This window comes from Schistocerca americana, chromosome 10, assembly GCF_021461395.2.
Source record: "Schistocerca americana isolate TAMUIC-IGC-003095 chromosome 10, iqSchAmer2.1, whole genome shotgun sequence".
In the NCBI taxonomy this organism is placed as follows: Eukaryota; Metazoa; Arthropoda; class Insecta; order Orthoptera; family Acrididae; genus Schistocerca; species Schistocerca americana.
Window position 1 is genome coordinate 119,149,668 of NC_060128.1, and position 13,927 is coordinate 119,163,594.

The following is a 13,927-nucleotide window of genomic DNA, read 5'->3' on the forward strand; positions in this document are numbered from 1 at the left end:
ATGTGTATTTGAAGAAAGAAGTGATACAGTGATTCACTCAGTGTCGTAGTGACTGCAATCTTTCAATATCAGAAATACAAACACTCCTGAAACCAGCACCCTCATTGTTCTGCAATGTTAGCAAGTCCTCTGCAGGTCCATTTCAGGTGGTTCATTACTTACTTCTTAGTGTTGCATCCAGAAAATCACCCAATATCTGAACTTGCTTCCTCCATTGCTTCCTGTTCCATTCAACATACAACTCCAATTTTTTTTTTTATTTTTTTTTTATTTGCACCTTATTTCTTAATGTATGTCCTATCCAGTTTCTCTTCTTTCTTTCTTTCTCTTACATTCAGGATTCTCTTTCCCCTCCAAATCCTCTGCACCTCATCCCCCCCCCCCCCCCCCCCCCCCCGCTCTATCCATCCAACTTATTCTTATTCTTCCCACAATCTGCTGCCAAGTCTCAGAATCCCCACCATTGCTTTGTCTTTGTTCCTCATTGACCATATTTCAGCACCAAAGAGAACATTCCATAAAGAAAACTTTATTGGTGTTCCTATCAAATCTTTGTCCATATTGCTCCAATAACCTCTCCTTTCCATAAATAAATGACTATTTTTCCACTGATTTCCTGGTTTTAATTCCTGTGCTGCACTTCCAGATGTTTTCTACTCCACTACATAGGAATTTCAAGTGCAAACATTCTAACATTCCTCCATTCAGCATTATCTTTACCTTTTCATTTCCTCCAAGTACCATTACTTTCATTTATTTTGTAGGTACTGATTTTCATTCCACAACTCTTCAATCTGGCTTCAATGATATACACTATTTCCTGCAATTCTGTTTTATCCATTACTAGGATAACATCATTTGCAAACTTCAAACACCATATTCTTCCTCCTCCAAACTCCACCCTGTTGTCATCTAGTGAACAAGGTGATTCATATTTTCCAGGAACAGATTGAAAAAAGTAAATCAGAACAATTGGTACTTTCTTTTCTCATTCTCACTGATACTTTTATATTAAAATACAATGATTTTATAAGTTGCATGCCTTTCCAATTTGCTCTCTTTTCCCTTCATTATGGTTGCAAGCTCATCCCGTGGCACACTGTCTTCTCTAGGTCTATAAAATACATCAAGAAAATGGGGAGCAAGGAATTAAAATGGAATTTCGACACACATGTAAATAAGCACAAGGAAATCAAGGAAGAGATGGAAAACAGATTTAGGGAAATAAACAGCACAAAAGATGCTGGGAAAACTTTTTGAGGATGAATTAGGAAAGTCCAGTAAAACAAGAAATGCTTGGGAAGTCTGCAGAAAGGTACAAACAAAAAATGAAACATAGGACATTAAATGATAAATTAAGTAGTTCAGCAGATAAATCCAGTGCGTGTAGATGATAAATGCAAAATATAATGATGCTTCAGAAAGACAATATACCAGAAAGTGTAAGAACTAAGTAGGAGGTTTGGAAGAAAAATATGCAGTGGTGGTATCAAAAATGAACTGCCATATAGTCGCTGTTAAGTAAAAATCATATGACCAGAAGAATAAGTCTCATGAAAATTAACTGGAAGCAAAAAAGGAAATAGATAATGTCAACACACTACCTAAAATTTTAAGTGCGAAAATTCCTTATGGAAATGTGCAAGATAAAAGTTACAGCTGATCTGCTGAAGGGACTAGAACAGAACAGACAATACATGTCAACTACACTTGCCAATAAGAGCTATCAAAGTGGGAAGTACCAAATGCTTTCTTAGATTTAATAATTGCACTATCGGAGAAAACAATTTAAAATAGATGCAGTTGATACTAGAACATCAGATTTAATTAATTTACAGGAAATATTATTGCTCATATAGTTTCTATATGTTTAGAAAATAAGATATATGCAGTTACAGAAAGAGCCATACAAATATTAAGATAAACTGGTGTAAACTGGAAGAGTGAAGACTAATTTGCTATTACATCTGAAAGCTGGAGACACTTTCTTCTTCTCTCACACATCTTTCTTACAAGTTTCCTCTGCCCTGTACTTCTCCCTTAAATTGCTGCTAACACTGTCACTTTTAACATCATCCAGCATTCCAACTCTTCTTTCTCTTCTTCTTCTCTGCAATATTTCCTTCAATGGTACTTCAGCATCTGTACAGATGTGTACAAACAGCCAATGAAGGATGGATTGACTATCTCCTGCCAACAGTCCTTTTGGGGTTGAATGAGCATGAGGAAGATAGGGCAATCTCATGCAGATGAAGCTACTAACGACAGCGGCGCATGAGGTGGGAGGAAAAGGAAAATAAACACATTTAATACCTTAGCAGTATCTCTCAACATCACTGGACGAATCTCACGAGTGTGACTGGTCTAGTAGTCACTGACAGCATTTAAACTGTGAGGAAAATGTGACAATATTGATGCAAACCTCCAAAATTGATCAGTTTACAATGGGTATCTTTTAAATAATGTCCGATTGTGAAAAATTTCACTTATCTGTAGAAACACACATGCCTTGTGGTCAAACAGACTCAATTTCCAGTTGTATCAACACTTTGACCCATTTATGCTGCAAGCTTAAGATGTTAAGAGAACTGAAAGCCCTGCTAATTATGAAACATGCTCTGTTATTGTGTTTTTAAAAGTGAAGACTGTGTTAGTGGCAGACTTCTCCGCTAGATACGTGAGAACAATGACCCTGGCACAATGAGAGACCATGGAGTAAGTAGAACAATGACCCTGGCACAATGAGAGACCATGGAGTAAGTAGATGAGTAACATTGCACAAGGACAGGTGGGCAGAATTCACAGTGAATGACGACCAGGTGGAGCTTCTGTAGTCACTGAAAATCTAGTACACACAGTCAACACAAAAAATCATGAAGACTGTGGTTTGATACTGATGAAGGAGCTGAAAACTGGTTGTATACACAAATTAGTCTCACACCGTGATAAATGTTTAAGAAAGGAATGAAATTTTGTAGAAAAATAGCTCAGTGTGTAAGGAGAGAAATAAAAAATGTTTTGTCTATATCTTTACTAATTTTGTTTCAACTGAAATGGATTTTACTTAAAAATAATCCTCCTGTGTAGAGAATATACACTTGTATGCACACATATGCACACACTAAAAAAGGAGGTGATAGGGCTATACGGAATGGACTATTCAGACACTAACAAGGGGAGGCCGCCAATTGTGAAATTCAGATTTGATTCATACTGCGCATACTAAAAGCTCATGGCCAGAGGTGTAATGTGGCAAAGCACCAAGATGCACTTCTCAGCCGTTGTCGAGAGAATAGAGTTAAAAGAAACCGTTGCGGTGAAATACTTTCTACGATTAGTAATTTTCTACAGCATCGTGGCGCAGCAGTAACCGCTCGGGTTCGTAATCCGAAGGTTGCTGGATCGAATCTTGCGCCATGCAACCTTTTTTTCAGTATTTGCTTTTTGTAATTCAAATGTATATGCATCAAACCTGACGAACGTTAGAACAATTTTTCAGAATGTCAATCAGGTGTGTTTCCCAACAGATAATTAAAAAAGCAATTGTTCTTATAAAAACGCATCGTTTATCAGATGTGCTCGATGTCGTGCTGTTTTCTGCTTTCCATGTTTCTGTGATAACTATCACTCTGGTTCGTGTGATACTCCAGCTACTTCTGGTCACCAACTGTTAATTATGTGCGACTGTATACCGAACTTATCAATAAATTGTATCCACTTGAATATTATTTGTGATATTGTGGTTTATTTCAAGTATTATTTTTCCACGACAAACGACTTTCGACAACTTATTATATGCATAATTGCCGCAACTGATTGCCGGGAATTTTATATATATATATATATATATATATATATATATATATATATATATATATATATATATATATATATATATATATATCTGTGTGTGTGTGTGTGTGTGTGTGTGCATTTGAATTACAAAAAGCAAATAATAAAAAGAAGTTGCCTGGCGCGAGATTCGATCCGGCGACCTTCGGATTGCGAACCCGAGCGCTTACCGCTGCGCCAAGACGCTGTAGAAAATTACTAATCGTAGAGAGTATTTCACCGCAACGGTTTCTTTTAACTCGATTTTCTCGACAACGGCTGAGAAGTGCATCTTGGTGCTTTGCCACATTACACCTCTGGCCATGAGCTTTTATTATGCGCAGTATGAATCGAATCTGAATTTCACAATTGGCGGCCTCACCTTGTAAGTCAGAATGTCCTTCATGGCCTTCAAAGTAAAGGGGAGCAATATCATTTACAGTGGAAACTGAATAAAGAAATTGGTTTGGTATTTTCAATGATATTATTCCTCACTTTTCCACAAATATACTGTCACTTAACTTAGAAAGGAAATCTGTCAGGCTCATTACTAACAATAGGGAAATATTATGTTAAACTAAGAAACAATTTAAAATAATCAATCACAAGCCAGTCTTTAACTGTATTGTTTCTTAGCAGTGCCCACATATATTTTCAGGGCACAATTCTGCTGCCAGGTCTCGAAGCTTTCCACATGAATCCAGAAGTGTGGGGGGATCCAGAAAACTTCAGACCTGAGAGATTCCTTGATGAAACAGGCAAGCTTTTGCCAGACAGGACACTGCCATTTGGAGGAGGTAAGTCTCAGCCATGGACAATAACATTTTGTTTATCTCAGTGTTAGTGTTGGTACTCACTCTGATATTGTTAATATGGATTAAACCTAGCATCACTAAGCTCGGATCTATCACATGGATGTCTAAGGAGGGGAAGGAGGGGTGGGGGGAATTGCCCTCACATTCTTTTCACTTTTTAACATTTTTTGTTTGTTTTGTTTTGATTATTTAATGAACTAGGATTTTCTTTACAAGGTTGAAACACACTTTCCATAGTTATCAGGAACATTACAACATATACAAATAAAATAAATAAAGTAATGAACATGAGAAATATTGTTATATTTTCATCATGAAACTAAGACTTACTTATACATCAGACTTATATTAAGAAATCATAAAGAATGTACAATAGCAAACCACAAATAAGAAAACAGAAAAATCAAAGCCATAAATTACAACTGAGGTTTTCCTTCCTTCTCACTTTCTCTTTCAATTTCACAGCCTTTGCATATGATTGTTTTTGCAGAAGGAGTGGAACACACATACTTGGAACACCTGCAACGAACTATAGACACTTTTGTCATCTTGTCTTTTTCCTTTTTCGAGTTTTTACTCTTCAGAGAGATGTGACATCTTCCTCTTGAATAAAATTCAACAGACTGAACAGTTGCAATAATGCTGGGCACCATTTTTCCTACAACAATTTCCACTGCAGAGATGATAGGCTTGCATAAACCCATGATATTCTTTGCTCTCTCTTCCACAACTGGCCTAACGAGCTGTTGACCTAATCTTAGCAAATATAGCCTTCTCACATTATGCTTCTTCTTATTCCAGTTTGGATTATCATGAAAATTGTTCCAGCATTGAGACAGGCAATATCTATCAAGGAGAAAAAAAGAGATAATGACCACCTTCTCATCCCTCGTTTTACTGAATGATGTCACATCATTTGATCAATGCTGTCTATGCTGTTGTTTCATTGTAGTAGAGATTGATGTTTGTCTTTTTTTTTTTTTTTTTTTCTCTGTCGACTCATCCACTTTGTTATCATTTTGTTGTGTGGAAAGTAGTACGAGAGTCTTAGTAGGCTTCAGTTTGGAGATGTTGAAACCAAGGTAACTAGTATGTTGCGTTTTCGGATCTGTGAATAAGAACTTAAGAGGAATCAACCCTGCGTCTTCCTTAGCTGTTCTGGTATGTTTTTTCTGTTACTCTTCAACATTCCCACCAAAGTTAACTTGCCAACATTGTTAAGCTCCTCACCTAGGTCTATGGATATATAATAATGACTCGTTGATATATTTCTTCCACTTCCTGCCAGCAGATTCACTAGGCGTCTAACAACTGCCTTTGCACTTCGTTCCTTGGCAGGTTGTTTATCCTTCGCTGCATAGATCTCCATATTTAGAGCATACCGGGTGTGTGCATCTGATAACATACTAATCAATATGACATACTTCCCAGGCTTGTCTTTCATAAAGACCTTAAAGGGACATCTTCCTTGAAACAGGGAGAGCATTTCATCGATCATTAGACCTGTACTTGGTATGTTTTATTTCACAAACATTTCATCAATTTTGTTGAAGGGGGCAAAACTTATCCTGCTCTCATCTTTCGGTTCTTGTTTCTTTATCATCAAATCTAATCAGGGGCAGAAGTTCTCCACATCAAATATGACTCATTGTAGCTATGTAGATATTCTTTCCCAGTACTTTCCCCCATAAGTCCTCAAGAGGAAGTCTAGTGTCATTATCTGTTACCATGAGTATCAAAATACCAATGAAGGCATACATTTCTTCTATGCTTTTAAGTTCTAATTACGAGCTTCTTGGTTTGTATAGTCCACGATAATCTTCATTATTTTGGGAGTTATGAACTTTTTGAAAGATTCTGACACACTAGAGGTCAAACCTTCATGAGTCAAAACCTTCACGAAAATTCACTATATTTTGTACTGAGCTGCATACTTACCTTGGAGGAGCAGTAATATATTCCCTACCACTTTTTGCTGTAACAATGATGCTGGAAGCAGCTGCATGCTGTTCATCAGCGGATGAACTCAGTGAACTTAACTCATTTTCAATTGTTGTGCCACTATCATGTCACAACTGTATCATTTTCTTCTATATCACTTGCACCACCTTCACTTGCTTCATTTTTTATGGCCGACACCTCCTCATCTGTGAGAAACATCTGATACTGACAGGACATTTTATTAGAACTGCGAGTACTGTACAGCTGCTCAAACAACAAAGGCGAATTATTTCAAAACAACAATGGCAACACAATACAGTGGTACCAACAGTCAGAATTGCATTTCATTCTGCCATACTCAGAAATATTTTAATGAGAAAAATTGTTAAATAATTCACAAAAATTATAAAACCATGACAGCACATACTCTATATATTTTTTCTGCAACTACCAAAATTCTTGCTTCTTCACTCCAACAAATAGATATATTACACAAATAAAACAAATGCTGCAGACAATTTTTGCCCCCCCCCCCCCTGTGGTGCTAGGGTTTATGGTGTTATGTGTAATTTCTTCATGGATTTATTGTTGCAAAATATGTTTTAAATACAATAGGTGTATAGTCGATTTAGTTTACTTTACAGACGTAATTGTTAATTACCTTACTATGAGTCTAAGGAAACCAGGTTAAATGTTTTCTTAAACTAACAAAAGTTTTTAACTGATTTATTTCATTCTGCAAATGCAATTGTTCTTTCTTTTAGTACGAGTTAATTCTGATATTTAAATTAATTGTAACAGTGACTTGTCTCATATCCATATGTAACAACACACAAATCAAATAAAAACATCACAAAACATGATTATAATCCAAGGAGTAAAGGTAACAAGCATAACTGTGTGTAAGGAGGGAGGGAAAATGGGACACTTACATTCTCCTGAAATCTGAGGTATAGACTTCGTATTTTTTACAAAATTCTGCCACATTTCTAGCAATAATTGTCTGTGATTAGACCAAATTATAAAGTCAGCATTGCTGAAGGCAATGGAAAATACAGTGCCTTTTCTTTACGTTAACTGCTGTTTCTCCACTTTATGGAATATTAATGTGAAATTTTTTCTGATTGTTTCTGTTCCTATTCAACCGTATTTTCTCAACTCTTTGAGGTTTTTCTATTACAGATATTTAATTGTCATTCAAAAAACCACATTACTGTTACATGAAAAAAATTCTGTTAAATACACTGCTCTGCAAAACTTACAATCCGAGATAGGTAAAGTAACATAATACACCAACAACTTAGTGGAAATGGAAGAAAGTGCAGGAGCATGTTACCAGCGATTTTCCAGTCAGGTGCATACAGCTGGACATAACATGGCATGAGGTCATAGGGACTACAGTACCAAATGGGGCTGGCCCCACAACATGAGGTAGTTGAAGCAATGGGAAAAGACAGTGTCTGTCAACCAGTGAGCAATTTCAGTGCGTTGTGGTGGTATTCTTCATTACAACGTGGGCCAGAGACATGATGTGGACATCATCAAATGGGGAAGAATAGGAAACTGGAAGGAGGACGAAATGTGATGATTGTAGCCAAGGAGTTTGGTATGCTCACAACATTGTTTCATGTGCATGGGGAGCATTCTGAATCACAAGCACTGCTGCCTGAAAGAGCAGTAGATGACCACAATATTGCACAACAGGCAAGAGGATTCCATGAAAAACAGCACGTTCAATTGCAACAACATTTAACAGGACTGAAAGGCACGCAACATCGTGCTCCACAGTGCCACGGTGACTGCATGCAATGGTCTCTTTGTTTGACGACCAGTACCTTTTGTTCCACTGACAATTGCATATTGGCAGCACTGTTTGCACAAATACGATGAGAAGCGAACACATTTAATATGCCCAGAAACATGTATGTTTTGGTGGTCCAGGTGCTACATTGTGGGCCGGCATGATGTTGCATAGCCATACTGACCTCCAAATCTTTTAACACGGTGCAGTCACTGATCGACATATTTGTGACACTGCGTTCCTTCCTCATGTGCTGATTTCATTTTTATGGACGACAATGCACAACCGCATCAAACAGCACAGGCAGAGGAGCCCTCAGAACGAGAGAATATTCAGCGAATGGACTGGCCTACCTGTTCTACCAATTTAAATCGCATCGGGCACATATAGGAAGCATTGGGGGGATGTTTTGAATTATGTCCACATGCACCAATGACCACCCAACAGTTTTGAGCCGCACTGGTGGAGGACTCAAATGCCCTACCACAATAACTGCTTACCAACCTCGTGGCCAGCAAGAGAACGCATTGCAGAGCACGCACAGCCATCTGTAATGATCACACACTCTACTGAGAACCATGTCCCTTCTGCTGTAATGTCCAGAGGACTATCATAAATTGCAGTGACTTCAGTGTAAGTATTAGCTTTGACTAAAACTGTCATTTCTGTTCACATTATTGTTTTTTTTTTTTTTCAGTTACTTTCTGTACTATGCTGCAGCAGTTCTTTCTATGTATGGTCCAAGTTTCATCAACCTATGTTACTTGGCATACATCATGCAAAGGTTACTTTCATCCATAAGTTTGGCATACCAGTATAAGTCATAGAATAACCTGAATTTAATCGCAAGTAATTTCGGGTCATTGAATCAAAATTGTGACATTCATATTTCTGGTACCACGCGCCGCGGAATTTGAATCCGTGCCAGACGTCATGGACGTCGAAGACCCATAGAGGTCTCTGCACCATAAGCTGTGGCGGCGCGCATCTTCTGGCCCGCTTTTAGTGTGAGGGCGCCACAGTGGAACACGTGGTTCCAGCGGCCAATAGCGGCGCCCCCGATAGCGTATTAAGCACCTGCCTCTCGCTCAGCCAGCCAGACTAATCTCGCGTACGTCTGTTGACACATCGCCTCGCGTTAGACAGCTTACTTACTTGTTCTGTGTATGAGTGGACGTGTTTGATAGGTTTCCTTGCGACTCTGCTGTTCGATCTTGTTGTTCGTTCTGTCCTTCGTTGGTCGTGTCCATCCTCCCCCGTTGTGTTGTTGTTCGCGGGCCTCTCCACAGGTCCCGCCGCGCTTTCCGTCATTTCTCCCCCGCGACCGTCCCGGTCGCAGTTACAGCAATATTCATATTAGTAACAAAAACATATTAATGAAATTTGTATATCTTACTGACATCAAAATAGTGTGTCTGATGACATTCAGTGGATACAAATGAGTTGTTCGAGATGCAATACGTTTTGCGTAGTTCTTGTCAAATTTAATTTTTGGGGCATGGTACAATCACAAACTTACCAAATGAATTGCAAAAATGGAAATTTTATAAGTAGAAGGGCCGAGTCATCAAAAGGCACATCAACCACATTGAGAACTTTGCTAGCTTTTGGATGAGTCCTTTTTCTGAGCCATAGAGTACACATAAAAACACACATACACATGTAGAAACGTGTACTGTTACACTTCCCTAGCAGACTATGTTTTTCCAGCACTGCAGCTCGACTAGGGTGTGGGACCGTGTAGGGTGGAGTGCACGAGAGGAGAATGGAAGCGTGGAGGGGAGAAAGTGTTGGAGGAGGGTGTCTGACGACAGGGTGGGAGAGGTGGCAGGTAGGAACGTGGCACGTATGAGATCATTCCAGTTGCAGGCAGGGAGTGTTGTGTGCGCCCACAGTGATATGGATCAGTGTACTGGGAGGAGGAGACAGCAAAAGAAGAAGGGAGTGTAGGCTCCTATGCTATTCCTAATGTTTGTAAAAGGCCGGCCAGTGTGCATGGACCTAAAAACACGCTTTGCTCTTTTTGGAGAAGACAAATATATTGATTGAGAAATCATAGAACAGCAGCATATAGAGCACAGTGAACACAATATTTGCAGAGGTCACTGCAAACCATCTGACATTTAATGATGACACAAGCTGTACAGTTTCTAGAATTTCACACAACACAAAACATGGAGGAAGAACTAAGAAAATCACTTGCTAAAACAGAATTAATGACAGTACAGTCTTCCAAGTTCCTGGGACTACAGACAGCTAATAAGCTAATTTTGTCTGTACACACATTTGAATTCTGTAAAAGACTGAGATCAGCAACATTCCTGCTGCAGTCAATCACGTGCAATAAAATTTATTAAGTATACAAAAGTGAGTGATCGTAATCGTGTATGGGACCTGTATAAGGAGTTCTTTCAGAAACATATTCAAACAGCTGGGCATCACTATTGTAACATCTCAGTACATTCTTTCTCTTATGTCTTTTGTTGCCAAGAATTATGGCTTGTAAACAATGAACAATATATGTATCACAACCATAACACAAGGAAATAAGTATGAATTGCACACAGTGGCAAAAAGTCTGAGTTCAGTGCAGAACAGAGAACACTGCTCCACTCCATAGTTATGTAACACTCTTCCAGGCAGTATCAGCCAAGTACTATTGATCTGAATAAATGTTAAAAAAACTTCTTGAAACTTATTTCTATTCATTATGAATGAAAACATGCAGGGCACTGGTGTAATACTTTACAATTTGCAGAATATTACGCATGTGTCGTGTGTGTTCATTCCTAATGTATACAATATTCTACCAAGAACTGGCGGAACAGTCAATTAATGCAGTTATTTATATTCCTTGCCGTAATCTTATAATAATATTTAACTCAATAATGTAGTGCATTGTGAAATGTGTTATATGAATTTCATTGTTAACACCTATTTGTATTTACAAGTGAAATTACTTCATGTACAAACCAAAGTGTTCAAATTCTCAAATGTATTGTAAATATCTTACAAGTACTATATCACTGCAATTTATTAATTATTGGATCTATGGAAAATAAGTAAATACACGAAATGTAAATAAATAACAAAAATGGCTTCTTTTACACATTTTGAACATTGACACTTCCTGGCAGATTACATCTGTGTGTCAGACTGGGACTCAAACTCAGAACTTTTGCCTGTTTTGGGAAAGTGCTTTTGTCAACTAAGCTATCCAGCTATGACCAATGACCTACTCTCACAGCTGTGTTTCCATTAAGTACCTCTCTCCTAACTTCCAAACTTCACAAAATTCTCCTGCATACTTTACATGACTACCTCTCCTGGAAGAAAGGACAGCGTGCAGAAATGGCTTAGCCACAGCCAAGAGGAGTGTTCCCAAAATGAATTTTCACTCTGCAGTAGTGTGCGAACTTTTTTAACTTTCCTGTAAGATTAAGATTACGCATCAGGTCAGAACCTTTGCCTTCCTGGGAAAATCTTCTACCAACTGAGCTACTCGTGCATGACTCACAACCATTTCTCATAGCTTTATTTTTGCCAGCATGTTCCTATTTTCCAAACTTCACAGAAGTAGTTTGGAGATACTGGTGGAAGTAAAGCTGCGAAGACAGGTCATGAATCACGTCTTGATTCCTCAATTGGTAGAAGTTTTGCCTGGGAAATGCAAAGACCCTGGTTCACAGTTCTGATCTGCCAGAGTCTCATATCAGTGCACAGTCCACTGCAGAGTGAAAATCTGTTGTGTGTTTTGTACATTTCAGCTATGAAAGAGATTCAGAAGGCATGCTGATACATCCTGATCCACTGTGTTTCCATCATTATGGTATATAAGAAGTCGTAGAAACTTAATTCTGAAATGGAAATAAAACATTTTTGAGTTTAGCCCATATAAAGTACTACCTTTTCTTCTCTGTATGAGAAAATGTAGCTGTGCTTTTCTGTTCCATTGTGTACACTAAGTTACATAATTTTCATTTTTTTTATTTCTATACAGGTCGGCGAGAATGCTTCGGGAAGACCTATGCTCGCAACAGTTTGTTTCTTTTCCTTGGGGGAATGCTGCAGTCCTTTACATTGCAACAGCCACAGAGTGAAAAGCCGCTCACACTTGATGGCTTGTGTGAGTACGGAATTGTGACTACACCAGACAGTTTCTGGATAAATGCAGTACAGCGACCAGAAGTACCCAGAAAAAACTGAATGTGAGGCAGTAGCCAATATGGACATAGCTGAAGCAGTATTTGAAAGGCCATTATTGTTTCTCATAAGAATGTTTCTTAAATGTGCTCATTTGTGACAAATCAACCAGGCAAAACAGCACAGTGGCAAAGTGATCACTACTATATGTGAATAATTTCAGAGATTCTCTCCTCGGTTTGCAAACGGCAAATATAAAATACTGCTCTCCATGAGATCCATGCCTTATGATGTGTTGTTATTGTGAACAATTTTTTTCAATTATATGAGAAATTACGTGGAGGAAAAATATGAAACTTATTTGAATGAATCTCAATCAAATTTTATGAATACCCATCTTATGTTCACATGTACTCACATATTATTTCTCCCCTAATGTATTATGCTCAGGTCCACTAATCTAATGATTAGACTACAAAATTTATTCATATACTGCTGGCCCAGAATACTTCCAGAAATGTTATAATCCAAGGGGGAAAAAGTTTAGGTCACTATGTTGATAGATAGTAAGTAATACAGGCTGCAGGAATAAGAATTTTATAGCAAGGTGTTTAGCTAATTCACAGAATCCCTGTATACATGCAGACAAGACTTTTCGACATTTTTGGTGTATAACTCTGTCTAACCTCCATATGCTCTGTAATTTTGTTTCCCACTGTGTGGCTCAATCAAAATTCAGGGTAAGCATTTGACATTATTGACTGAGATACACTCTTTAATTTTCCTGGGTATAATACAAAGAATAAAAAGTTATATACAACTTCTAAAGAAACCAGACTGCAGATACAGAAGATGAAGGATATGGAACAGAGGCTGTTATTGAGAAGACTGCGAGATGGCCTATACCCAATGTGATTCAGTTTGTGCATTGAGCAAAGCAGTAAATGAAACAGTGGAAAAAATTTGAAAATAAATTAAACTTCAGGAAGAAGAAATCAAAAGTTTATTTTATGTCAGTGATACTGAACTCTGTCAAAGGACTGAGTTCAATCAGATGAACTCCAATAAAAGTAAAACACTTGTAAAAAGAACATTGAGCAAAGCAGTAAATGAAACAGTGGAAAAAATTTGAAAATAAATTAAACTTCAGGAAGAAGAAATCAAAAGTTTATTTTATGTCAGTGATACTGAACTCTGTCAAAGGACTGAGTTCAATCAGATGAACTCCAATAAAAGTAAAACACTTGTAAAAAGAACATTGTCAAATTAGGTTAAGTGATGCTAGAGTCTTATATGGAAAGAACATGTTAGCATTAAACACTAAAGACAAGAAAATAATTGAAAGTTTTGATATGTGGAGTTACAGTATACCACTGAAGAAATGTTGGAGAGACTG

At 37.8% G+C, this 13,927-nt stretch overlaps 1 protein-coding gene across 1 annotated transcript in view; it reads left to right on the plus strand.

The window, feature by feature from the left end:
- The window catches only part of LOC124552286 (probable cytochrome P450 304a1), an 83,223-nt gene extending 70,619 nt beyond the window's left edge, over positions 1-12,604 (plus strand). The window contains exons 8-9 of the mRNA XM_047126563.1: positions 4,490-4,628; positions 12,389-12,604. Of these exons, the coding sequence (XP_046982519.1) occupies positions 4,490-4,628; positions 12,389-12,594 (345 nt within the window). The 3' untranslated portion in view covers positions 12,595-12,604. The remainder of the gene's footprint in view (positions 1-4,489; positions 4,629-12,388) is intronic.
- Positions 12,605-13,927: the final 1,323 nt, after the last annotated feature.